This window comes from Manacus candei, unplaced genomic scaffold, assembly GCF_025592945.1.
Source record: "Manacus candei isolate 608988 ecotype Guabito, Panama unplaced genomic scaffold, ASM2559294v1 h1tg000043l, whole genome shotgun sequence".
Classification (NCBI taxonomy): domain Eukaryota; kingdom Metazoa; phylum Chordata; class Aves; order Passeriformes; family Pipridae; genus Manacus; species Manacus candei.
In genome coordinates this window covers 4,682,717-4,710,705 of record NW_026138091.1, presented here as the reverse complement: position 1 = coordinate 4,710,705, position 27,989 = coordinate 4,682,717, and the positions used below count along the sequence as shown (strand labels likewise).

At 40.3% G+C, this 27,989-nt stretch overlaps 1 protein-coding gene across 6 annotated transcripts in view; it reads right to left on the bottom strand.

The window, feature by feature from the left end:
* PTPRR (protein tyrosine phosphatase receptor type R) overlaps positions 1 to 27,989 on the bottom strand; it is a 147,856-nt gene that overhangs the window by 27,407 nt on the left and 92,460 nt on the right. For all 6 annotated transcript variants that reach the window (XM_051795889.1, XM_051795891.1, XM_051795890.1 and 3 more), the window contains one exon: positions 8,115 to 8,301. In XM_051795889.1, coding sequence (XP_051651849.1) covers positions 8,115 to 8,301 — 187 coding nt within the window. The remainder of the gene's footprint in view (positions 1 to 8,114; positions 8,302 to 27,989) is intronic.

Below are 27,989 nucleotides of genomic sequence, written 5' to 3'. Positions count from 1 at the left end.
TTCCTTGATGTGCCAAAAATATACAAATGATAAACTCCCAATGAACTTAAAATCAATGTTTTTCAAGTTGTTTGTCAGCATGAAAAGTAGAAATCCCCCAATTTTACATGAACACGATGTTTAACTTCTTTTAAGGGAGGATAAGAATAATTTTGATTTTGAGGTCCCAAAACAGTGTTTTTACAGTTGAATAAAAACAACCCTCTTAAAATGGCAAGATGAAATATATACTTTTTTTTTTCCTGATTGTGGGGGATGTTTTACCAACCAAAACAATCTGGCAAAATCACATTAAAAATTCTTCAGTTGACTCAAGTCTTCATCTTTTTACTGAGTTTTTTTTTGGCCACCATTCTTTAAATTATCTTAGGGTAAGCTGGAATTTGATCTTCAGTAAATTAATTCTTCTACTTAAAAGAACAGCAATTACTAGAGATTTGGAAATTTCATGCTAGCCTGGGACATTTATCCTAAGAGACAACAGCATATTAAATAATTGCCTCTTACAGTCACATAGGAACATGAGGAGGATCTTTTGGCTTCAATCACTGGAAAATTTACTCATATATTTTCCTTCAAAATCATGTGGTTTCTAATTCTACAGGTGCAGGCCTGCCCAGGACTTTGGCACAGATGAGATGCATGGCCACTGTCCTTCAGACACGAACTCTGTCCTGCTTAGCATGACTGACTTCTGCAGGGGGTTTTTTTAGAGGAACTGGGATGAGGCCTCTAACCAAGGATGCACCAACAGCAGACCTTTACACAGGTTCACCAAACAGGGAAAGCTCTCCTCTCGCTTTTCTGCTTAAAGAGATGGCAAAGTTAAGTAAAATTTAGAGGGTTTATAATGAAATGCTGTGATTTGTTTCTGCTTCCCAACATGATACTATGTGAGTCTGTATCGATTCTTATTTTTCTACCTTCTCCGCCTTATATGGATGTGTTTTGTGGATCTTCTTTATTCTCCCTCTTCTTCCTCAATCTCCTCTGTGCTCTTCAGCTGACTCCTCAGAAGAAAGACTTACTGTGTCAGGCCAACCAAAGTGGTGCTGCTAAGATACTCCTTCCTAGCAGGTACTTCACCCAGTCCTTTTTCAGCTCCCTGTACTGCCATCTATATGATGCTTTTGCTATGTGTGGGATATTCTCACTTGTAAGACTTCACGCCTGCATAAATTTCATCCCTATTACCTTAAGTCAAACCATTGAAACAGGAGCCAGGCCTAAAAGAGTTAACTGAGATATCTTGGCCTGCTAAGAAACCCCAATACCTGTTTTGCTAGAAGAACATTTTAGGAGCACTGGTTAATATCACGTTCTGTTCTGCTCACTGGACCAAAGGCCTTACTATAGAAAGAATAGGAGTAGTACACACAGAGTAATAAATTACGTAATCTAGACGTTTGAACAAGATCTAGAAGGCCAAAGCCAGGATTTTGCAATCTTGAAGAATTCAGGTCACCTAATTGGTCAAATTGAGGAAGACGTCCATGGTGACCACCAGAGGGATGAAGGCTTGAGGAGAAGACCTCCAGAGCAGAAGACTGGCATGTCTGGAAAGACTCCGCCCAGAGACTAGCCTACTTATTAATATGTATGTTAAATGATGTAACCATGTATCTAAAGTGTATTAAATGGCTTGGTTTTGCACTTCCAAGTCGAGCAAGTTTGTCCAGTGTGAGCTGGCTTGCTGCTCTCAACGCTGAATAAACAAATACCTTGCTGCTTAAAGACACAAAAGTCTCTGAGCAGTTCTTCATACCGGATTTTTCGGATTCACCATGTCACCTCTGTCCTGCTTCTGATGTCACTTTCTCCTCTGCAGAACTACAAAATGAGCTCCCACACCCTCCTCATATTTATCTCTGACTTTTACCACTTCCCAACAGTGATCTCCATGAGACTCTTAGCCTTGGCCCTTGGGGTCCAAACTGTTCCAAGTGGCTGACATAGAGCTTCCCTGCCTCAGTTCTGGGTTAGTATAAAGACCACCAGTGAATGGCTTCTGAAAGGTTTCCCTGCTGAACTATATACCAAGAGAGAGCAAGATGCTAAGCCTGTGTTTAATGTGATCTGTGTCTGTCATCTACAGAGACTGGAAAAAGATGTGTGAGGAAGAGAGAGTCCTCTGCCTGCCCAGCCAGCGATGGTGGTCAGTGAGGCTCTCCCAGCTGCCCGGCTGTCTCCCTTGCTACGCCTGATGAAATTTTTAAATAGTTCATCATTTGTCCAGTTACTGACAGATGCCATCAAGTTGAAAACAGAAACGCATTTCTCTGGGCCAACAAGGCCCATTAATAATATTCATCACTTACGTCCTGTAAACAATTTCTAATCAGTGGGCTCCTCCCAGTTGTAAGCACTTGTTAGGCCAAGGGCACAGACAGAAACCTGACAATACCTCGTGGATCACAGCCACAGACAAGTCACCTATTCAGAAACTGGCTGTGAGAAACAAGAGATTATTCTAGAAAAAAAATAAATCAGGATTTTTATTTATTAACAGGGGAGCAAATAAGCCCAGCAGACTGCAAATAACATGAACATGTGAAAATTAGCGTACAAAATCTGTGGCTGGATAGGCTATATATAGAATTGTTTTACTAAACGCATATATTTAATTAAATAATTGCAAATAATGTATAAGCTGCACACATTCATGAACTCAGTCACTCACATGCAATTATAAATGCATGTGCATACTGTTCATGGGTTACTTTCCCTCTCTGAGTAATACTCTTCTAATAACAACTATCCTGGCTCACATTAGCCTTTCAATGCTACAACTGTTCATACACTTGAAGAGATATTATTTGGGTCTCTGAAAGAAAATGTGGCAAAATTTAGGAAAATTGAGGCAGATAGTCATTATACTGATACCTCTATTTTTATGAGGACTAATTTTTATAAATTTAACAGTCTGGCACTTTTCCATTCAGGACTGTATTTCCTGCCATTCCAGTATTTTGGGAATAATAAATTTTATCTTTTGTCACCAACTTCAGATATTCTGTCTTTTGAATAGTAGCAGCTCAGGCTACTACATAAGTATATGCTGGGCAATTTATATTTCTTCCTCTTTGCAAATCAGGTATATTCTCCCAGCTAAAAATACCCCAATTTTTTGTCAGCATTATTAAAAAAAAAAAAACAAGAATACAGCTTAATTAATATTATGTAAAAATGTTTTGCAGGTAATTTAAATATTTTACAATAAAAATAAGTAATGTCCCCTTAATTGTTAATAAAAAATTAGGTTTTAATTAAAGAACTCAAAATAACCTTAAACTGCTCATGTTTAGTTTTCCAGAGATACTTTGAACATTTTTCATCTTTTTTCACACTTGGAAGTTTTTCATGGGAGCTAATAATTTTAATGTCCAAAAGACTGTCTTACTGTATTTCTTTAGCTAGTTAAAACAAGCTGAGTGAGCAGAATGGGTGAGGCTTATATATGGCGTTCTTTGCATGCCTCAAGTTCCTACTAAAGCTATTATACACAGCAAGGAAAATAGTAAACAGATACAGTTCAACAGCTTCATCTTGAAATATGTTGCAAAAAATGGATTAAAAATGGAATAGGCAAGTCATGATCTTTTCAAAAAAATTCTGTGGAAACACTGAACAGCCAAAGTCATGTTGTGCCCCACTGAGAGACAAATAAAATGTGACTCTATCTACCCAAAGCTGTGCACAAATGCTGTGTGAGAGGATTTGGGTAAACAGGATTCTATAAGGTGCCAAGTTGTCTGTACAAACTGTCTCCTAACGTGGGGGGTTTAAGCATGACGAAGTTATTTCTTCTGACTTTCCTGCCTAAGCAGCAGAATAGCAGAGAACCTATGGCATAACTGGTGATAAAAGTATTTTAGATGCTTGTAATTTTTTCTGTGTACACTGTCTGACCACTTTTTGGTAAAAGAATTGAGGGATTTATTTTTCTTAAGCAAATGACTGTTATTATAAACCCTGGTTTTTAAAAGATTAATAAAAGGGCTGCTTTGTAAGATGATATTATTCACAGCGAAAAGTGATTTTTAGAGTAAGATGGCATTCATCATCTATTGACTTACATGCAAAAATTGGAAAAAAAATGAAAGCCAAGGGATCATGTGCTCTAGTATGTTTAATAAGAAGTGCATTGTTTGTATGTCTTTGTTAGACCTGTAGTCTGCTCAAGGGGTTGTATATGTCTTCCAGCTCTTACATGCCTTGCTAGGTAATACTTGTAGAAGCAAAAAAAGTTAGGCTTAGGTTGGGTAGCTGATCATGTTAGGTTCCTCCTCTCTGGTATCCTCTGATAGTAACTGGTAGCAAGGCATCTAAGGGAACTAGAACAAGACAAGCTTTTCTTTGTATAGCACTGGTCATCTGATACTGCTCTTTTGGCATGAAAACCCATGAATATTCACCTTCTCCTTGCAATTAGGATTTTATAGACTTCTGTTAGAGCCTCTCATAGTCTCTTCCCTAGGCAGAAGAGTCCTGGGTCCTGGTCAATTTAGTATCTCCTGATACAGCAGCTGCTCTACTCTATAGTTATGTTCATCATATTCGGTATGTGCTTTGAGATGGGGAGATTGGAGCAGCCTGCAGTTGTGAATGCATTATAGATTTTTTCCAGTCTCATAAAGATTCTGTATTATCCTGTAGTTATTTTCCCAAGATTCTTAGCTTTCTATTTCAGAACCCATCAAAATATACAAAATTATTTTCTCCCAAATGCATAACATTTTATTTATCAACCTCGGATTTCCTCTGCCTCATCACCATCATAAAATCTTTCTGTAATTTTTTTGAAGTCTATTTTTAATTTTACTACCCAGGGTAATCCAGTGTCATCATCAAACTTCACCATCTAACTATTTATTCCGTGTGCCAGATGACTTACGAGCATCTTTCTCAGTATCAGCTCCAGAACACATGTCTCTGGGACTCCACTTGTGACCTCCTTTTACACTGAGAAGCAACCAATCCTTCTGGTGCTGCACTGTATTGATTATTCCTTACTCGATTGCATTTATTCGTATATCTATTGGCTTCTTTCTTTATTTTGATTCATTCCAGTGTCTCTGATTTAGACATTGGATTTCTAGGCACGCAGTTCTCTGAATCTCTTTTGGAGTCCTTCTGAAAAAGTGCTGCCTCTAGCCCTCTGATTCCTCATCTGTTGAAGCATAAGTATTGGTTACACTTGGCCAGTTAATACATCAGTAAACGCACATACGAACTCCTTTAGGGTTCCTGAGTGACCACTAGCTTACTCCAGTGAGTAATTTTCATTAATTTTATTGATTTGTTCTAGAATCTCTTCCATTAATGCTTCATTCTCAAACAGATCCCCCAGTGATCTGCTTAAACCTATTCTTGCCACAGATGTAGGAAGTTCCCTAAGTTCTTCTATAGTCAACACAGATGTAAATAATGCAGTCACTTCTCACCTACTGCTTCAACTTCTCCAGATCACTTTTCTGCCATTTTGGTCATCAGTTGATCCATGTACCCTTTGGTAAGTTTTGTGCTTTTGATCTGTTTAAAAATGAAGTTATGATGCTTTTAATTCAAAATCTGTTTTGGCCTGCCTTACTCAGCTTTCACATTCAACTGGCATCAGTTTATGCTCTTTTCTAATTCCCTTGTAAAAGATGCATCCTTTTTTCTGATAGCTTCTTTTATTTGAGTGGTTTGCATTACCAGCCTTTTTCAGAATCACAGAATAGGCCCAGTTGGAAGGGACCCACAAGTCCAACTCTTACCCCTGCACAGGACCCTCCCCAAGAGTCATACTATGTCCCTGAGAGTATTGTACAAAGGCTTCTTGAACTCTGCCAGGCTTGGTGCTGTGATCACTTCCCTGAGGAGCCTGTTCCAGTGCCCAATCACCCTCTGGGTGAAGAACCTCTTGCTAATATCCAACCTAAACTTCCCCTGACACAGCTTCATGCCATTCCCTTGGGTTCTGTCACTGGTCACCACAGAGGAGAGATCAGTACCTGCCCCTCCTCTTCCCCTCACAAGGAAGTTGTAGACTGCAATGAGGTCTCCCCTCAGTCTCCTCCAGGCTGAACAGACTAAGTGGCCTCAGCTGCTCCTCACACAGCTTCCCCTCAAGGCCCTTCACCATCTTCGTTGCACTCCTTTGGACACTCTCTAACAGCTTAATATCTTTCTTATATTGCAGTGCCCCAAACTGCACAAAATGTTCAAGGTGAGGCTTCACCAGTGCAGAGCACAGGGGGACAATCCCCTCCCTTGACCACCTGGCGATGCTTTGCCTGATGCCCCCAGGACACAGTTGGCCCTCCTGGCTCCAGGGCACTGCTGACTCATATTCAACTTGCCGTCCACCAGGACCCCCAGGGCTCTTTCCACAGCACTGCTTTCCAGCATCTCATTCCCCAGCCTGTACAAAGAGCAAGGGCTGCCCTATCCCAGGTGCAGAATCCAGCACTTTCCCTTGTTGAACCTTATATGGTTGGTGTTTGCCCAGTCCTCTAACTTGTTGAGGTCTCTCTGCAAGGCCTCCCAGCCTTTAAGGGAGTCAACAGCTCTTCCTAGTTTTGTGTCATCTGCAAACTTGCATCCCTTCCATTCCTGGGTCCAAGTCATTTATGAAGATGTAGAAGAGCACAGGGCCTAAGATGGAGCCCTGTGGAACCCCACTAGTGACAGGTCACCAGTCTCATGTCACCCCATTCACTACTACCCTCTGTGCTTGACCCGTGAGCCAATTGCTCACCCACCACATGATGTGTTTATCCAGCTGTGTGCTGGACATTTTGTCCAGAAGGATCCTGTGAGAGACAGTATTGAAAGTTTTAGTGAAATCCAAAAAGATTTCATCACCTGGCTTCCCCTGATCAACTAGGTGGGTTACCTTGTCATAGAAGGAAATCAGGTTGGATAAGCAGGACTTTCCTCTCAGGAAGCAGTGCTGACTGTGACCAATGACTGCATTGTCTTTCAATATCTTCCAGAATAATATTATTCTCTATAACTTTACCAGGCACTGAAGTGAAACTGATAGGCCTGTAGTTTCTGGGGTTCTCCTTCTTGCCCTGCTTGAAATTGGGACAATGTTTGCCATCTGGGACCTCTCCGGATTCTCAAGACTGCTCAAAAATCATCGAGAGAGGTTTTGCCATGACATTAGCCAGCCCTTTGAGGATTCTGGGATAAATCCCATCAGGCCCCATAGATCTGTAGGGATCCAGCTGAGGCAGCAGATACCACACAATTTCAGGATCGACTGGGAGTTGATCATTCTTGCAGTCATGGTCCTCCAGCATTCATGTAGAAGACAGATGCAAAGAAAGTGTTAAACGCCTCTGCCTTGTCTCTATCCTTGTTTGTGAGGTGACCATCCTCATGTTGTAACAGGTTGATGATATTTCTGTACTGTCTCCATTAATGTATTTGAAAAAACTCTTTTTATTGTCCCCCACATTTCTGGCCAGCTTCAACTCCAACTAATATGTTGTAATGTGCTTTCTCTGACTGAGTTTTTCTGCTCTGACTTGTTTCTACCTAGCCACTTTCTTCATTTTAGATTCTTACCCTTTGAAATGATAAGTACACTTGTAAAGCACTTCAGTTTTTTTGGTCTTGAGTATATTAGGTTGATGTATGGCATGCTTGTTAAAGATATTTGGACCTTGAGACAAAAGTACCTTTTGGACAGGGACTGTGGGTGTCTTCGTCTGCTCCAAAAAGTAATTTATAGTGACTAAAAATTTAGTGCTCAAATTGCAAACATACATGACGTTTACATGGGAATAAACAAAATCTCCAATTATTACTGTGTTTTCTGTCACCATAGCCTTCATGATCTCTTTGAAACTGTCACAGTGTTACAGTGCTGGCCATTTGTACTGTAGCTTTAATACGACATTTGTCCCATCTATGAATGGAATTTCAAACCCAGAGGAATCTGTTTTATCCGTGGATATGACTGACATAAAACATAAATACCACCTTGAAACTGCCTAATCTGCCCTGTGGAAATTAGTTGTACGTTGACATTAAGGTGTTGCCTGACTATTTTTTCCCCACAGTTTCTGTTGTTCCAGTTATGTCAAAAATTCTCATTTAAAGCTTGTTGTTAAACTCACCATGAATTCTGTTTGAAGTAAATGAGAACATGCAACTGCGTCTCGAAGCTGCTGCCGTGTCAGGACGCGGCCAGCTGACTGTAGGTATTCCATCGCTACTTTTTCTCGTGGGGTTGGCACAGTGATGAAAGGTTCAACACTTCCCAAGCTGCTCATATCCAAAGTCAGTGAGACATTGGACCCTCGTCTGCATTAGAAAATAATTAACACAGTTATGCGAGATCTGTGTTACCATAAGTCCCATTTTCATGCAGCTGATCCTGAATTATTTATGCACCTTGACTTTCTGTATGGTCCCTGATAGATTTGGGTATGCAAAGACTGCAAGAGTGGCTTCACTGGTAGCACTGAGTGGCCAGAAAACCAAGACTATACACACTACCTATTCAATCTAACAACCTGCAAGAACAGTGCACTAGGGAGCAACTCTTTGGATTATTCTTGGAAGCAGAGCTGTTCCCTATATGCTACCTTATCATTACGAACGTCAAATGTGAAAGTGATAGTAAGGAAGAAACGTTTCACAGAAAAAAAACAGGGAATATATTTCTAACTGATACATATAACAACCTGAAACAAAATTCACAGTTATGTCAGGTGTATGTTTAAGAACCTACTGAAATATATAGAATGGAGGGAGAAAAATTGATAAAATCAGCAGAAATAAGTGGAAAGCCAGCGCAAACATTGTGAGTACCAAAACAGCAGAAAATGTGTCATGTTAGGTAGGAGGGAAGGGCAAGGTAATAAACAAGCTGTGTCCCAGGAGAAGGAATGGTCACAGACTTAGAGGGGTTATTTGGAAATGCCAAAAGTCTCCTGCAGGACAATCACATTCATAACATTTCAATTTCTATAGGAAAATAAAGTTGGATTCTACAACAACTCTGAGCTGTGAAAATACAAATAGAGCACATTCCAGTGTGCTTGGTATGTGCCCTATTCTTTTTGTGGCTTTCTCCAAACAATGTTTAAGAAAACTGTCTTTTTTCATAGTTTCAACCCATCAATCAAATGTTATCTACTCAACTCTTAACTTTAGGCATACTGATTGCAATAGATCCATGCTCTGTGAATTGTGATGACACAAATCTCTAGGCATTAATCAACATTTTTGTGTTTACTAAGCAGAAATCAGTACTATAAGACTGACAGACTCAGCTGTCTGAACTGGACTAAAGTCACTCAGCTCAGTGTAAAAGTCTGTAACATTTACCAAGCAGCTACGCCCATACAGAGATAGGACAATGCCAGTTCGATTCCTACCTCTGCATATGTATACCTCTCCATTCATGTATACTTATGGGCAAGTTCTTTGGATTCTAGCTGCTCTACCATGCTCAGATATATACAAACAAAACATAAGATTGTCTCAAGTCTCTCCTAATAGTCATCCTGCCAGATCAGAATACAACTCTACACTTTGACCACTGAATAATTTATTATCCAGTAATTACAGTTTTTATGTTAGAACTCTGCTTGGTTGGGTGCATTTCTTATCTGCAGAACTCTGCTGGCTGAGTGTGACTGCACACCTCTCTGGACACTGGAGTGTTGTTAAGATATAACTGTCCCTTTTACAGTAATACCACATATTATTATAAATATGATACAGACATCATCAGATAGTATCTGTGAGGCAAGTGCTATTAATACTGGGGGAATGTTTTCCTCTATAGAATCACAGAATCATTAAGGTTGGAAAAGACCTTCAAGGTCATTGATCCAACCTTTGATCAAACACCGCCATGGTTTAGTGTCAACTAAACCATAGCACTAAGTGCTGTTTCTGGAATACTTCCAGGGACTATGACTCCACCACTTCCCTGGGCAGCCTGTTCCAGTGTTTGACCACCCTTTCAGTGAAGAAATTCTGTCTTATGTCCAACCTGAGCCTCCCCTGGTGCAACTTGAGGCCACTTCCTCTTGCCTGTTGCTGACTGCCTGGGAGAAGAGGCTGACCCTCACCTTGCTACAACCTCCTTTCAGGTGGTTGTGGAGAGCGATAAGGTTTACCCTGAGCCTCCTTTTCTGCAAGCTGAAGACCCACAGTTCCCTCAGCCATCTCTCACAGGACGTGTGCTCCAGACTCTTCACCAGCTTCATTTCCCACCTCTGGACAGGCTTCAGTACCTCAATGTCTTTCTTGAAGTGAGAGGCCTAGAACTCAACACAATACTCCACTGGTGAGGTGCAGCCTCACCAGTGCCAAGTACACCAGTGCTGCCCTGGTTGTGCTGGCCACATCATTTTTCATAGAAGCCAGGATGCCATTGGCTTTCTTGTCCACCAGGGCACAGTGTTGGCTCATGTTCAGCTGGCTGTTGACCAGCACCCCCAGGAACTTTTCTGCTGGACCCCTTTCCAGCCACTCTGCCCCCAGCCTGTAGCACTGCCTGGGATTGTTGTGACAGAAGTGCAGGACCAAGCACTTTGCCTTATTAAATCTCATACCACTGGCCTCAGTCCATCGATCTAGCCTGTCCAGATCTCTCTGCAGAGCTCTCCTACCCTCCAGCAGATCAACACTCCTGCCCAACTTAGTGTCATCTGTGAACTCACTGAAGTTGCACTCAATCCCCTCGTCCAGATCATCAATAAAGATAACTGAGAGCTGGGGTTGTTTAGCCTGGAGGAGGCTCAGGGGAGATCTCACCACTCTCTACAACTAACTGAAAGGAGGTTGGAGCCAGGTGGGGGTTGGTCTCTTCTCCCAGGCAGGTATCAGTAAGACAAGAGGACATGGTCTTAACCTCCGCCAGGGGAGGTTTAGGTTGGATATTAGGAAGAAATTCTTTACAGAGAGGGTAATCAGGTATTGGAATGGGTTGCCCAGGGAAGTGGTGGATTCACTGTCCCTGGAGGTTTTTAAGATGAGACTGGATGTGGCACTTAGTGCCATGGTCTAGTAACCACGGTGGTAGTGGATCAAGAGTTGGACTTGATGATCTAAGAGGTCCTTTCTAACCCAGCTGATTCTACGATTCTGTGATTCTATGATTAAACAGGACTGGCTTCAATACTGAGCCCTGGGGAACCCCACTAGTGACCAGCTGCCAACCGGATGTAGCACCATTCACCACCTCTGGTCTACATCAAAAGTTGCTTGTGTTAATACTTGCATTTTACTGGTCTTTCATTATTCATTGTTGGCCCACAGGTATTTGTTTGCATGCACATTTGAGCAATGTAACCGTATGAGCATAACACATTTTTTTTGTTCAGGTACAACTCTGATGCACTTTTCTTCCTCTTATACATTTAAGCAGTAATTTTTTTTAAATGAAAAGATTTATATCATGTCAGTCTGCGTGAATAGAAATTACTCCAGTCACCTGTCACTCACCTGTCACTTAGCACAGCAAAAAGGAACAATGGCCAAGAGACAAGGCCACCTGGTAGAATCAGTGAATCTCACATTGTGCCATTGCGTTCACAAGCCTACTTCAGCTTTACTTCAGCTTAGGCGATGGGTGGGTGGCAGCAAAGGCTTTGCTGCCCAGGCCCACAGATGGTAACAGTGAGTCAGTGATGGAAGTGGAGGTGGAAGGGGCGAGAGGTAGCTGAGGTGTCTGCAAGTGGCTGGCTGCCTCCAGGGCTAGATGGGGACAATTTCTGTTGTCACAAGGAAGTGTGTGGGGTATGATTCTGCTATTTTGCTAAAAGGTAGGCAGAAGTGAAGTAGCATTCTTAGCAGAAATAGCGAGTAACTGATATATGCACAAACTACCAGTATTGCTCTGTGACTTGCTACACACCCTGCATGGCACTGAAGCCCTGTCTGGCAGTACCAGCACTGACGCCCAAATCCAGAGCCATGACAGCCTGGGAGGTGGGCACACCATGAGCCGGTTATGGTGGCCGCTCTCAGCTGGACTCTGCAGGAGGGTGCTGGCTCACATACCCATCCCATTTCCCCAGGGACTACCGCTGCCTGTGGGACAAGTCAGTCCCCAGCTCCAGGCCATTTCTCAAGGAAAACATCCTGTTAGACCTCTCTGTCATAAAAACTCTCCTGTACAAGCACCTCTTCTGACTGTGACTAGCAATTTCTTCCATGGAAAAAGGCAGTCTCTCAAACAGGTGGCTCTGAGGGTATATATCCCAAATCCAGTCTTTTGAAAACCATCCAGAAATCCAAAGAAGAGCTGTGCAATGAGTCCCTGTGAAACTGTTTAGGCTACCTTTGGTTGACAAATGGGTAGCAATTTAGACCCAGACATACTTCTGGGAGAGCCTACTGGGATTTCCTAATATAGAGGAAAAATATTCTCATTGTCCAGTAACAAAGTACAGTGAAAATGTTAATATTTTCTTTGGCTTTTACATTGTTATAACTGACAGTCTTGGCAAAAAGGCTATTTCCTTTTTAACAACAACAAAAAATATACCTGATCTAATTATAACTGTGAGTTTATACCTTTTACCATTTATGGGGATTATTGGTGAATACTGGTGTTGAGGATCAAATAACTTACTCTGGAAAGAAGAACTAATTTTTAGGTACATATTTAATGCATTAAAAGCTACATTTTTGATTGAATAAAATCTGAATATAGGGCAAGAAATAGTTACCTGAAAGATAGCAATCCTTTTAGAAAGTCCATAAGAGGATATATAATAGAAATAGATATATATATATTTATATAGAAATATATAAATATGAGCATCTCAAAGAACCCTTTTGAAATATGCTTCAGTTAATAATTTTTTTTAATAATGTTTACATACATTAGCAATACTAACGATTACCAATATTAGCATTAATTATGCAAACTTCTTTATTGCATTCTTTATGCTATGGAATAGGGCTGAAAACAAGACATACTGCATTGTCTTGAAAGATGAGGGAGGGTCTGAACCCACTGTATGCTTGTATGTTCTAATAGAAGATGTTTATAGTCTCAGATCCTCCTCTGGACTCCTTGGGTTCTCTGTGTTCCTCCAACAGTTAAAGTCTTCACTTTCTGTTGAAGAATAGAAAGCAAAAATTCTCTTCTCTTTTACTACCTCGATGGAAAGAGTTTATGTAGTGAGGTCACCTTTTCCCACCTTATTGGAAGGGATTGCACAAGGCAGGCCACAGAGCAACAAGGAGCCCATTTTTAGTAAGTATCTCTTGTCTACAATAGGTTTTGAATAAAGAACTCACAATCATACCAGTGACACTTCAAGTCAGACAATTCATTTTTCTTGGACATATATATATATATAGAGAGAGAGAGAGATATAGATATATATGTGTCTGTGTGTATGTGTACATGTGTATCTCCTACTACATACAGGTATTTTTCCACTTCAAATTAGAGTAAGGGAGCCATACACATGGGGTTTCCCTTATTTATTCATATTTTCTACCTTTTTTGACATTTAAATAACTTTATATTCTTTATGTTCCCCATGTTAATAGTCCGGGCCAAATTAGAGAAGACTTTGTTACAGTACACCTCTCCCAGCATCCTCTTGTTGTGTTTGATGGGGAAGAGCACCATGTGAGGAGTCTGAGGAATTGTAAACATTTGCAACAACATTATATTAAAATCATCACGAGACTAACGCTTCTGAAGTTTCAGCAGCTGGGATAGCCACCTTATTGGGTACGTAAGTGCTGTCAGGAAACCACTTATGTCTGTGCATTGTCTAGAATCCCAGAGAGGGGTTTTACTACATACTCACAGCCTTCTTTTCAATTGGATAACACAGACAAGTCCACTGATGAGAAGTCCCTGGAGTATTTGAAATAATACATCTATAGAAGTAGATTTTATTACAGACCATGATAAAAAAAAATTAAAAATGCAGTATTTGTTTGAACACACTCAAAAGGAAACTCCACCTGTCCACCTCAGAGGGCCAACAGGTTACTAAAGCCTATTAATCATTAGTGAGGTCATTTCCGGGTCTTCCCTGACCCTAAAATTAAGCCATAGATGGTGATTATGAAAATCCAGTTGCCCGACCTGTTTTCCCAGTTGTTTGTTTAAGCTAGGTAGTTTCTTTAAATACACATTCCCATGTTTATTCAGCACTCCCAAAAAACGCTACACCCAGATTCCTGAGCCTTGGCTTCTCCTTCTCTCTAGTGGTTTTGGAAGCAGCGGTGGTGGCTGCTGCCCTCCAAAAGCCATTGACCTCTGACCTCAGCGCTGTGGACACAGGAGGTGCTTCTTCCTGCACCATTGGCCCTCCATCTCTTGGCCAAGCCGCTTTGCAGCCGAGGGGGGAGCCGTGTTGGGCGTGTGGGGGGAAGAAAGCCATTAATTAACACGAAGAGTGGCGCTGGCTGTGGCTGCTGGGGAGGGATTTTGCTTTGGGTCCTCAGATCCCGCTTGTACCAAGGAACACTCTGCAGGGATACTCTCCCCGGGTTTTACTAAAGAGAAAAACACCCCAATTCCCCTGTGCATTTTGTTTCTGAGGTGCTCACAGACTAGGCCTAGACATGGGTCCTGAGTCTCTCGCCTTGCTGCTCCTTCTCAGCCGCAAACGCACGGGATGCAGGTGGGTTTTGCACTGCTGTGATTGCACTGGGAGAGCACAACTAGGCACATGCTTTCCAGCACTTACTACCTTACTGGTGCCAGACTTTAGCTGCATATCTAGTTTTATGTTTCAGTAGAGCGATTCAAAGGAAAAAAAAAGCAAATTTGTAAACAATAGAAAAAATACTGGTCTTGGCTTTCTCGCTGCTTTTAGCAAAACAGCTAAGAGAAAACATGGTCACACAGATGAACTAATGTGACATGTAAAGCTGTGGTGATGTGTGAAAAGTAGAGTAACTGAGAAAAGGAATTAATGTTGATATAAAATAAATAAAAATAGCAAACTCTGACTTCATAACAAAAAAAATCAGCGTTGAAAAAAGAAAAAGTAGAAAAGCAGAAGTACAGAGAGGTTAAAATAATCTTTGCAAAGGACTGAAGATACTGCTGTTTCCTTCCAGCCTCAAGCAAACACTAATACAGATCTTCTAATAAACAGCTGAGACATTTCTTCACAAATGAAGATCTATAATATCCATTACAGACAGTCCTCAGAAGGTTAAGAGATGGCTCTCATTTGAAGTGAAATATAATATGATAAATTTTAAAGTAACGTTCACAGTATTGTTAAATAGTTGCTTCTAAGAATACTTTAGGTATTTTTCAAAAATGTATATATATGATTCTTGCTCTGTACTTGCTATCCTGAAATACATATCCACTATGCGCTGCTGATATGACTGGACATCTTGGGAAAGTAGAGATGAATGAGAGTATGGTTATATCAATGGGTGTCATGATCTCTTGATTTGTTTCTGACCATCAGCATACTATCTCAAACAAGCCTTCTAAGCATACAATAAAGATCCATTATTGATCACCTCAATTTGAAAAACAAACATTTGTGAAGGACCAGGAATCAGAATGGGAACAATTTCAGAAGTGGAAAAAGATCTACAGCGATTGAAAGGACTTTATGATACAGACTTTACAGTTATTATGTATATACACATTGTATGCTTCCCCAAAATTTGTATCTCCCGGGCATGTTAAGGCTTGTCCACTTCCTTGCTTTCCTGCGGATTGGCTGGAGAAGCTGCAGAGAGGAGGCAGTCTCCATTTGCCCTTTCTTTCCCTGGTTCCTCCCCGTTCCTCCCTCTTTCACCTGTGCCCCTATCCTGATTTGCTCTCTCGTTTGTCTGTCTCATGCCCCACCCTATGTTCTGGCCCTTTCCCCCCTGAACTGATAAAGAATCCTTCGCACGCCTCAATAAACCATTCTACCTGCACCCTACCTTGTCTCCCGAACCTGTGTTGTGCCACAGTCCCATCCCCCCTTCGGACCGTGGCAAAGATTCATTTCTTCTTGGGTATACATTCTTTTCTTGGAAATTTAGAGCTCATTAGTTTCAGTTTTCTGTTGTGCTGCAGCACATATTAAACAATATTCTGATAGAAAACTCCACGAGTTCTGATAATATACAATACCCATTAATATAATTATCCTCTTATTTAGTCTTGATTTCAACAAAGGACATTCTATATCATCAGTATTAGTTTGAGAAAATAATTAAAAATCATTAGGTAACTGTGTGAATGTCATCCTAATATTTTCAAACAGTACTTATTACATATATTGTACTTTTCATTTTTACACTCCTAGGTGCCTTATACACTGTCATACAGATGCTGTGGGCAGACCCACGATGAAAACTCAGTTTCTCAAATACTCTGCTTCACCTGCTGACAATTCTGGGTTGCTGCTGGTTTTCACTTGAACAAGGGCTGCAGTTTTTAGGAAGCTACTGAGACCTCAGGTTATCAATACTTTTCAACAAACCAAATCTATATCATACCCAGACTGAAGTACTCAAAAATCAGAAGTTGCAATAAACCAATTAACAAGACCAAAGGAGAATTAGAGTTAGAAGCAGGACTAAAACCCAAAGTTCCCTAAATCTGTGTTATTTCTTAAGTAATTTTGCAATCAAATGCCATAGGTAGTCTTCTATGAAGGAAATTGATCTCTAAATGACTTGAAGATTCAGTACTATTTATGTCTATAATTTACTTAAAAAAAACAATTGCAGAGGAATACAAACTGATTTTGATAGAAAATCTGTAACTATGAATATAAAGTGACTGATTTACTTTACATTATGGCCAGTCTAAATTTATACTGTTACCTTGAAGGATCTATTCCGCTCAGCTCATGTTTGGCCATTTTGTAAAAACTTTACGATGCACGAAACAAAAAATTCAAGACCTGAGTTCTACCTTCAGCACTTGGATGTGCAGGTGGTCAAAACTTGATCTTCACCCCTTTCCTGCTATCTCCTGACATACCAGCGCTAGTTAAAACACCAGAAATTACCTACTGACCTCCTATCATGTGTGGGAACAGTAGACCTCTCTTTCTCTATAGGCTCCTGGCCTAGTTTCCAAAGCCTTATTCCTTTCACAGATTAACCTTCCTCTGGCTCTGATTTTTCCTCTCCAAAGAGGAGATCCTGGACAGATAGGTAGATATTAGCCCAATTTTCCACAAACATGCTTAACAATTAAATGGTTAGTATTACTGATATTTGTATTATTTCTACTCTGTCTCGCAGTCATCTGCACCTGACACAAATCCTGTAGCCATTGGTATGGGCAGCCCCATCTCACCAAACAAAGGACTTCATTTACAGGGGGTAGTGTGGACATAAGACTGAAGCTAATACCTATCACCAGAAAGCGACAGATTGAATATATTTAAGCTCAGGACTGTAAGAGAGGCAATAGGATGAAGTGTGCATCTTGTAAAGAATATCTGCCACTTCTGCTCATGTTTGCTCTGCCACACAGCTCTCCTCATAATATTCCAGTGCTGCATTTTTATTTTTCTCCATTTATTTATTTTTTATTTTTCTCCACTTATTTATCACTTGAAAAACTGATGAAAAACTCTGAGTCTGAGGATGCCTCTGATTCTGAGCAAGGCATTTAGAAGGGATGACAGCAAGCTGTGTGCCTACTGAAAGGAGAAGAGGGATATATGGCTGCTGTGAGGCAAGACTTCCAATCCTCTGCAGCTTCCCAGCTACAAGAAACCTCCTTGCAGCACCTGGCAGCATAATCCAGCCCTCTCTGAGTCCACAGAAACTAATCAGGAGCCTCAGCTATAAAGTTTTAAATAGCTTTTCTGGAAACTGGAGGCACTTCATGTTCTCTCCAGAGGGTCTGATCTTGTTCCCACAGACATGAGCGAGAGCAGGACAATACCTCTAGCACTAAACTGCAAAAATTTCTAAGGATCTACTCACAGCTCAGCAGGTTAAAACGAGCTGAGGAAACAGTTTTGACAAGTACTTCTGGATTAAGTTTTAAGCAATCAGTATCTGGTTAGGACAGGAATGGCTCAATATCCTGTAGAGGAAAACAGCTGACATGAGTGTAGTTTCAACTTTCCCTCTTTTAATCAGGCTTTCTAATGTACTGCCAATTCACTGCTGTTCTGCCCTCGATAAGGCTACACCGCTCAACTACGGGAACTGACTGTTCAAAAATGCAAAGCTTATACAACCTCCCATCTTTTCCTGTAGATTACTTGTACAATCAAATTGCATTTTGTCACGCAAACTTCTCTCTTCAATAAAATTTGAATGGCAATAAAGTTTGAATGGCAACATAAAGCTCTGTTTCTCATTCATAGTCACATATATGTGTCTCCAGTGTGACTGAAAATTGAGGGAAATGTTCAGAAGTAAAAATAAATGAAGATGCCAATTTGTTGTGCTTATTTGAGCTGTTTATTCAAAGAGCAGAACAAATGTTTACTAATTTATGGTTAATTTTCTTTAGACGGGAGAGCTTTAATTGAACGCAGTTTTGTTTATTGCTGTTATTATCTCCTTGCACTGCAGCATTGCTCTATTTCATACTGGAGGCCTCATGTCCTGGATGACCTGTTCTCTCTCTGATTAATGTACATGCTAATTCAAACCAAGCTACAAGGAATATAAACAAAAGGGATTAAAAGAATAGGAAAATGGAAAAGAGAATGGAGAATAATAAGAATTGACTGCTAGGGCTCCACATATTAAAAAAATGCACAACTCAAGGAGCTCAGATAAAGCATTTATTTAAGGTAAGCCAAGAACTGTTAAAAAACCCCCACATATTCTGTCTGCTGTATATTTTCCTCAAAAACTAAGAAAAAACCAGTCTGCAAAATACTTTTGTCATATTTGTATGAGTTGCCCCTCTAGGATTTCAGTTCGTAAGTACCTCCATGACACCTTGGAGGAGCTGTAGCCATGCACCATCATTGTCAACTTAGACCTCTTCTCCAGGTGCAAAGCCAGGTTACTTTTCCCAGCACATAGAAGGCTCACTTCTTTGGTGAGCACTACAGCATGCCCAGAGGGTGCTTGCCTGCATTATACAGAGAACAGCCTACCTAGGAGAACTGATCTAATCAATGAGGATGAAGAGGTGCAACTTTACATCAATAGCTTCTAGGAAGTGGTTTTTAAAGACTGCTTAACTGAAATTCTTTGCTATTTAATTGGTCAGCCATATGGTTATACAAATTAATAATGGATCTTAGATTTTTCATCTTTTAGATAGAAAAAATGTTGGGGTTTTTTTTCATATGTAAGTCAATTTAGCTTCATGTATTCCATAATAATTAATATCTTAAGCACAAACTCTACTTCCCTCCTGCAACTGCTGCTCATTTAAGGAATATCATTTACTACCCTTAAATCCAAACAAGCAAATATATAATCTATTCACACATTAATATCCTTCAATACTCTTTTGAGGCTTTAAACAAAACCAGCTAACCTGGAAAAAGACATGGGCAGGAATATTTGCAATGTAAATGGGCAGTATCTTCAGACAGTATCAATAAGAGAAAATTATTTTTTATTGTGACTTGAAGACTAATCAGTACAATGAGTTCTTTCCTGGTGAGTTTGCCATTTGGGAAAGACAGGAAGGAACATCTGGGAAAAGAGGCGTTTACTACACTCTGTCAACCTTAAGATAAAAAAGCACATTTCTTGTTTATTTGACTTGGTCTTCATTATCTTTAAACTACTGCAAGTGTCACACGGAAGATTTCTAAGAAGACAAATGAATTGTTAGTGCACTTTGAAGAAATTACTAAACAGCAGCAGTTTCTGAAGAATGTAAAACCTCCAGACTCACATTGTTGCTCAACAGAGCTGCGCCATCTACGGACATTTCCAAAGGGATCTGGCAGAATGGCCCCACTCAGTCACACCATCTAAGACTGCCTGTACAGACCCCAAATCCTTGTAGCTCATACACTTCAGAACACACAGTTCCATTTCCAGGGTAACTTACGTGCCTAAGTTGTTTTATGAGTTGATGGGATTTAGGTTCTTAGAGACAGGACCCCTCTATGTGCATTTAGATCTGCTGTTTAGCTGCTTCTTAAGTCTCCAGAGCTGACACCTAAGCTAGGTCTATAAACCTTTCTCTCTTTCCAGCTTTTTTTTCTTGATCCACTTTCACAGTCTGGCTTTCCAGCCTTGCTTTCTACGGGAAGGCTTGCTCAAACAAGTATATTAATGTAAAAAGGGCCTGGATTCCCTTTGAAAATAAAGTTTAAGAAATCCACTTAGGCTTGCAATTTGAAACAGCAATGCTTGAATGCTTTTAAGACAGTTGTAAATGTCTGCATACCAAGATGTACTTTATCTTGCACTTCAGAGGTTAGATAGACGTTTAAAAGGGCCCATCTAGAGCTGAAGGGCTGATGAGGAAGACAGGCAAGTGACCTTGAGCTTTTTTCTGCAGAGCTTAACAGATCCCTTTAAGTCTACAGCCCTGGCCACTGCCTGTCTTCATCAGAGACATTCCTATAGGGGACTGCATAGGCAGGGCTCTAGAGAAGGGAAATGCATCTGTACCTGTGCCCAGAGATGAAGGCCAGAGCAAAGGCTTTCTGGATCTACCTTCTCATACACACCATCAATGAGTCAGTACAGATGAAAAATTTCAGAGTGAAATAATGACAATTGCTTCATATTAATAGTCTTCTATTAGCAAAAGATTAATGACATTAAGAAACTTAAACAGCTTGATTTAAATTCACTTCTATGAATTTGAACAGGAGAGGGAAATGTGAGGATTCTGACAAAAGTAGTTTCCTCTAAATGCACACTGCATTATGAAATAAAGAGAAAGGAGATAACTCATATCTGAAAGATAAACCAAACTCACTCCTAATCTGACCTCCACCTCATCTATCTTGGTACAAACCCTCTCAATACACAGGGCTCCATACAGCTAATGGGTCAGGTTAACATACATTGAAGACAGTAATGTAGAAATATGAACATAAATTTGCTGTACCGTGTAAGGCCAAAGGTTGAGCAGTATCCTGTTTTCAATAATGGTCAGCAAGAAGAGGTTTTAGCAAAGAATGCAAGAAGGAATTACTTATTACTTGATTAATACTGTTACTCATTTTTAGTACATCCTCCATCTTCTGGCACTCCGTTGTTTAGGAATGTCCTGAACCAAAGGGTGCTTCCCCATCTATATGCCTGGTGTCCTCTCTTGTATGATTTTTTCTACAGACATCTTACTTAGCCTTATGACCTCTGCACTGCCCCAGGATGATAAACTTTGTAGCTGGGAGCCAGGCAACAGTGAACACTCTACATGGGGACTAGAGGAGTATTTAAACCATCTACATTTGCAAAAAATCTTGTGATGAAGCAGAAAACATTTATTTTGTTTTAATCTAATCAGTAAATTGCAAATGTATTCTCTGTAGCCAGAGGGTTAACTTGGGGATTAATTACAATACCGGCTTTTTGCTTTTCACAATGCCTCCTTCTTTTGCAAACCTATTCAGTATTGTGGTCTGTGGGCCAAACTCTCTTCCCAGATATCTCTATAAATCCACAGAGGAAAAACAAGCTAAATAGAGTTTAAAGTGAAACAAGCCCATGCAAATTGTATTTATTAACCATTGTGTATTTTTCTGCCCTTCTGATTGTTTTCCTTAATTTCTTGTAAGATTATGCTTTTAGGTCCACTATCAAATCCAGGGAGAGAAACTGAAAGCCTCTGGACTATATGCAGCAGTCCTCTGGTAGAATTTTTTACAACTCAGGAAGGATTTGAGACATTTCAAAAACAGGAGATACAGCTGTTGGGGGATGGTGGGAAGTGGAAGTGCCAGCCCTGGCAGAGGGGCAAACTCAGCTGCCTCCTGCCCAGCACCAACCCTGTCTTTCACTGGCAGCACAGTTTTCCAGGGAGCTACTATTGGTCATTCTGAACCATCAGGACTGAGTTCCCTAGAGAAACATTGTACTTCACGACATTTTTCTGTGTGGGAATTATATACAAAACTTCCCCTTCTGATTCCTATCGCATATTTGAGCGGTCATTTGAAGTTGCTGTGTTCTGGTTTGCTCTTGTTATCAAATCACAGTATTAACATAACAAGGATAATTATAGGTACCATAAATTAATAACAACAATACACTCTGTTTGTTAAGCATCAAAGTATATTCTTTGATAGGGAACATAAGGGAAGTCCCTGTTGCAGAAAGAAATATCAGTTTTGTAGTTTCTTATAGACTCCTCTGGTTAGAGAAATGAATGGAGAGTTCAAGAGCCCAGGTACTTTACGAAGATAGGCACTGATTTGAAATACTATCTTAGATCAGTCACTTAACCAATGCCCCACTTGTCTTAGTATGAAAATCATAAAAAGAGTTGCTGAAATGTCTTGGCCATACTTAGCTAAGGTTCAAAGTCAGACTAAACTGGAGCATCAGCTTGGATGTGATGGTATCAAAGCAGACAAATAACTCTAGCAAGAGCCTGGTTGAAATGTCAGTGTTGTATGGAATCAGCTACTGCCTCTGGGCAGTAATTCTTTGGCCCAACCATTCTCATAGTATACTTTGGGCATCCTCATCTCTGCCATGATGCTATTGCTTCTCTACTTCCTGAGGCATGTTTGATTGTCTGTACACATTTACTATCTTGTCTGATATTTAGAATGTAGGTCTTTTGGACAGAACATTTCATTTTTGTGAACTTATGGAGTCTCGCACATAGGGATCCTGATCTGTGACCAAGGCTCTCAGGTACTTTATTAATAAAAATGCTGAAGAGAATTTCCCACAAGAGCTGAGAAATACTCTGGCCCACAGATTTACATGCAGTATTCTTTGAGCAGAGGTGTATTTGCAAACAAGGGACATTTCTGCTATCTAACAATGTTAAGATTTCTGTACATACTAGCTCTGACTATGTAAGAGATCTCTTCTGAATATCCAGAACCGCATTCTTCAAAAATGAAGCAGTAAAATTAGTCAACTGTCATAATTTATAAGTGTTCTCCTGACACTACACAGAAATAAAATTAATTATGATTGCACTCGAAGAGATTTGTGGTCTGGAATGTTAACTGATGGCTCTAATATAAGCTGGATGTAAGTGCTTCCAGCACATGGCTTCTTGCAACTCAAAAAAATACTTGGATATCTCACATTGCAGTTTTGGAGCCACTTTGATGTTTTTCTTTTCTTTAACTATTTTCTGTGTCTGTTCATAATATTTTAAATTAAGGGGAACTGAATTAAGATCAGCTTTCGGTTGCCCTGTAGAAGAAATGGCATGATCAGAGATAAATGCATTCTGAAACAAGAAGAAAGGTATTTTTGTTTTAACTTGAAGAATTAAACTTTTTCAGACATGAATGGGGAGACTCAAGGACACTTTTCTATAGAACCCCCAAATGTAAAAAATCAACCTTCCTTCTAAATATCAAAACTCTGTATATCTGATATGGTTGCCTCCTTCTACACTGTTTTCCCGAAACCAGTACTTGTGGGTACTAGTCAAGGGCTCATGAGATATTTCCTGCTTAGAAACCAATGTCATAAAGAAACTGGTGCTCCTCTCTTGCCCTTTGCCCTTACCACAGAATTTCTAACCCACCATTGTGAAAAGGCGATATACTTGGTTGCAAACGTCACAGAGGACACATCCTGCTACAGGCTGAAACAAGGTGCTCAGAGCATTCAAGCCCAGCTAACACACATCTCCTCACTTTCCCAGATGTCCAACTCTGCCTGCACATTAGGACAGCTGGTGAGGCAGCCACAGAAACCATGTCTGGATGGTCAAGCATAGAAAAGAATTGGAGGCAGAGAGGTGCTGAGGAAATCAGTCACTGGAAAGCTGCATAAGAGTTTAACCCTCTGATCAAACAACACTTAAAATCCCAAACCTGCTGCTCAAGAAGAGAAGGGGATTATTCACACAACTCAAATTACTCATATACTCAGGGTAACAATGGTCCCTGTAAATCTAAGCCTCAAGAAGCATTTAAATATTAACATGGATATTTTCCCTTGGGTTCTTGTGCCACATGTGACTTTTCAAAAGATTGGCTGGACTAATCACTGCAAAACCACCAAAACTGTCTACCAGATGGCAGTCACTGATTAATTTTTCTTAACTTAAGCCAAAAAGGAAGAAAGTGTGATGGGTGGAGCCGTAAAGACAAGCACAATCAACATCCGACCAAATAGGGTTTCCTGTCACCTTGGGAACAACACTGATTGGCACTGCAGTTTCCTGTGTACAAGCTAAAACCAGTAGCAACTGAAGTAACAAGAATAAATGCCAGATAAGAGACGACCTGGGAATACAATAAAATTATTATAAAATTTCTGACTAAACCACAGAGGACAGTAAAGGCAAAACCAAGGGTAGGCATGGACTGCACACTAAATGCAGTACTCCCTGGTACATGAGAGCAGAGGACCATGAAGCTGCATCAGAAAATTTTTTCTAAATACGGATGGGCTAATTTGCCTGAATTATGCACTCCCAGAAGTGAAAGTCACATTCTTTGAAGAGCTTTTAGTTCCTTGCAAGAGAAGGAAAAAGGGATGTGGGACAATTTAAAGCCGAGATGGAAAAAGGAGTGGAAACATACCATCTAACCCACACTAATCTGAAGTCATTTGTAAGATGTGCCAGAGACACAGGGAAAAGGACTGTGGGTGTAAGTTTGGGCAACGGTACATATTTGCATTTATTTAATTAGATGGTAACTCCCACAGAGTTTTGCTTCAAAGACCTCTAACCACAACCAAAACAGCTTTCCAACCAGCCAGGAGTCAAATAGTTAAAGTACGTTTTTTATAGAGTCTTTGTTAGGCTGGTGCCTGAGTTCACTTCCCCTCCAGAGAAAGGGGAACATTCCTGCCCTCTTCCTACACTGCAGATAAGCAAAGACATCTGTAATGGGCTGGACAGAATAGACATTTGTGCGACTTAAAGGTCTGGCACATGCAGAAAGTTTTTAGAGTGACAGTGCACTAACAGAAATGTTTCACAAATGCAAGTTGGAGGCACAGAATTATTCTCTCTTGAGTGATGAATCCACATGCTAACACAGACCTCTCAGGCACTGAGCAGGAGACCCTCAAAGTAGGATCCCACCTCATGTTCCCTGTTACTTAGAGTTAGCTTCTTCCACCTCAGTAGGTGAAATTTTCAGCCCTTGCCCTTACCCTGTCACCCAGAGTGCAGGTGCCAGCAGTCAGAGTGTGGCTTTCCAGCTAGTTGAGATGATCTGAGGAGAAGGAAACCACAGTGTAGGGCTGCAGGGAGACCCTGCACTGGAAAGAGAATTACTAAAAGGCCATAAGCAACTGCCCACAATCAGGACTGCTCCCCTCATGTCAGCTGCTACACCAGCTGTGCACTTCTTCAAGTGTAAGCTAAAGCTTCAAAAAAAATCACAGTGCCAGGAAACAATCCCAGCACTGAATGACAGTGCTTGTGTATCAAGCCTTGCAGCTCCGGGTTGTTTTTAGCCTTTGACAACATGAGCACTGGAAAGCAATTCACTATCACAATTCGGGAACAAGCATGTGAACAAACCATTTTTGTAGTCTGCATCCATTCCCCACTCTTTTGAAGGTAAAGTGATCTTGGCAGTATGGACACAAACTAATTTCTGCTAGGCAGCCTCAGGGCAGTAAGTGTTTCTGGGTGTATTGAATTTATAAGTGGATGTCCCATCCCTGGAAGTGCTCAAGGCCAGGCTGAATGGGACTTTGAACAACCTGATCCAGTGGAAGATGTCCCTGCCCATGGCAGGGGGGCTGGAACTAGATTTTCTTCAAGGTCCCTTCCAGACAAAACCATTTTATGGTTCTATGATTCTGTGATCTTACAGACCAGGACGTAATATAGCTGAGAAGTGTGCCAAATGAGACAAATGTATTTTTAAGTCCTTGAGAAAATGGGTTTTTTTTGTTTGTTTGCTTTGTAATTATATTCCCTCACTCTTCTTAAATGATGTAGACAAATAGTAGCAGGTAGGACTTTTGCTGTACCTCATGTTAAGGTTCTCCTCTTTGCTGCATCTCTTCAGATGGACACAACACTCAGTCATCCTCAATCCAGTGGTCAGGAGTACAGCTGGAGGAGGTTTATATGCCAGGTCCAAAGTGCTCTAATGAGTTGGTGCCAGAGACACACCAGAGCACAAAAGTTCCTGCCTCCCACCTCAAACTCAGTTTACCAGTCCCTGGTGCTTTGCAAATTCCTTCTGATAGGAAATCACCACAAAGCTGTTCTCCAGCTCATACTTTCGTGTTCGCAAATAGCTGTGTTTAAATAATTACAATGACATTTTCCTGAAAACAATCCCTAGGATTTAAATTAGGAATGCAGAAAGCATATTCAGCACCACACAATAGGGCAAATTTATCCTCCAAATCTATGCAAACCTAGTATATTTTAGCCAGGAAATTCAAGGCCTCTTCCTGTAAATATATTAAGTTCCCATGCTTGTGCAATAAACTACAAAACCTGGCATGTTTACAGAAATTGCATAAATGGCTGGATCTATAGTTTAATAATTCGTGTGTCTATGTAGAATGACTAATAAAAGAAAATAGTTACCAATATTAACAGTGTGATTTTTCTTCCACCTCCAAACTTGAAGCCCAAACTATTCAAGATTTTCTTTGTAAAGGTATCAAATACAAGATGTTTCTGAGGAAGAATGCTGAAGTCAGACAGAGAACAATAATTTCTCTCATTATTGGGACTAGATGTGTGTTTAACTTGTGCTAATGTTTCAAACTTTTTCCTTTGGCAGTGATTTCTACAAACTCCTACGGGTTATCTGAATCTACCTTTTTAAATGATATAAAAAATACATTGCCTTTCCTTTCCATCAGAATATCTCTTTTTGTCATGTTATAAGGAAGTGGTCAGAAATGAGCATTTAGCAGCATTATAATGCACATTATTTTCACTTTTATTTCATTATACTTACAGTGAGCTGTACTCACTGCATGTCTAATGAATACTTCTTAGAACTTGAGAAAGAATTTAGGATCTTTAGGACGGTAAGAGAAAGCTCACTGAGTACAGTCTATTAACTGAAGCATAGAGTTTTTACAGTATTACTTGGCTTTGTGGGGAAAAGTAACATCTCACAATCAGAGTTCAAGCCAAAATTCACTCATCTGTTATGTTTGTAGGGAGCTACACTTGACTGATTTAGATGATTTTCCCCCTACTATCTGATGTCTACTGATTTTCTCCAGAGGTTGCTGACTTGGTTGCACAGTGTCTGTTGAACAAGGCCAGTGAGCAGCCCCCTCTCCAGTTTTGCTCTTGCTGGCTCTTCCCAGAGTAACATCTGTTTTCCTGTGTCACAGCTATGTCTCCATCGCACAATTATTTTCTTTCACATTTTAAAAATATTTTATTATTTCACTTATCTGCCAGGTTTTTGCTCTATTTGCCAAGTTTCTTTCTATCATAGTCTCCACTCTCTTGTATTTATTTGCAGAGAAAAAAATGAGCACAAAGCCCATATGAAATGTTACCTGCTCTGAAGGAGAGTTCTGTATGCCTATGGCATCCTGATATGTGACCATGAGGAGCTCCTCCTTTTAGATAGAAAAATTTTCTGATGAATATGTAATAGATTAAGAAAACACAGTGCTGTGATTTTTTCCACTGATTATTTAGATGTAATAGCCAGAGTTTTAGGTCTTTGTGGCTAGGATGGAATACAATGCTTGAGAAAAATTTCCAAAGCACTGTTTGTGGTTTTCAACACACAGTAGAAGAGATATTTTCCACATTTTCTTTTCTTCCATGTATTTTTGCATAATAACTAATTTGAACAAAACACCATATTGCACACTAGTTAGTTGGAATACAGTTTTCATAGTCATAAATAATATGACTGGAACTGGAATAAATAAACTGGAACTAAAACTCACAGCAGCAAGGGCCAGAGGAAATGTAAATCCAGCTGTAATACTGTGTTGGTGTGGTAACATTTATATTTATATCCACCATGCTT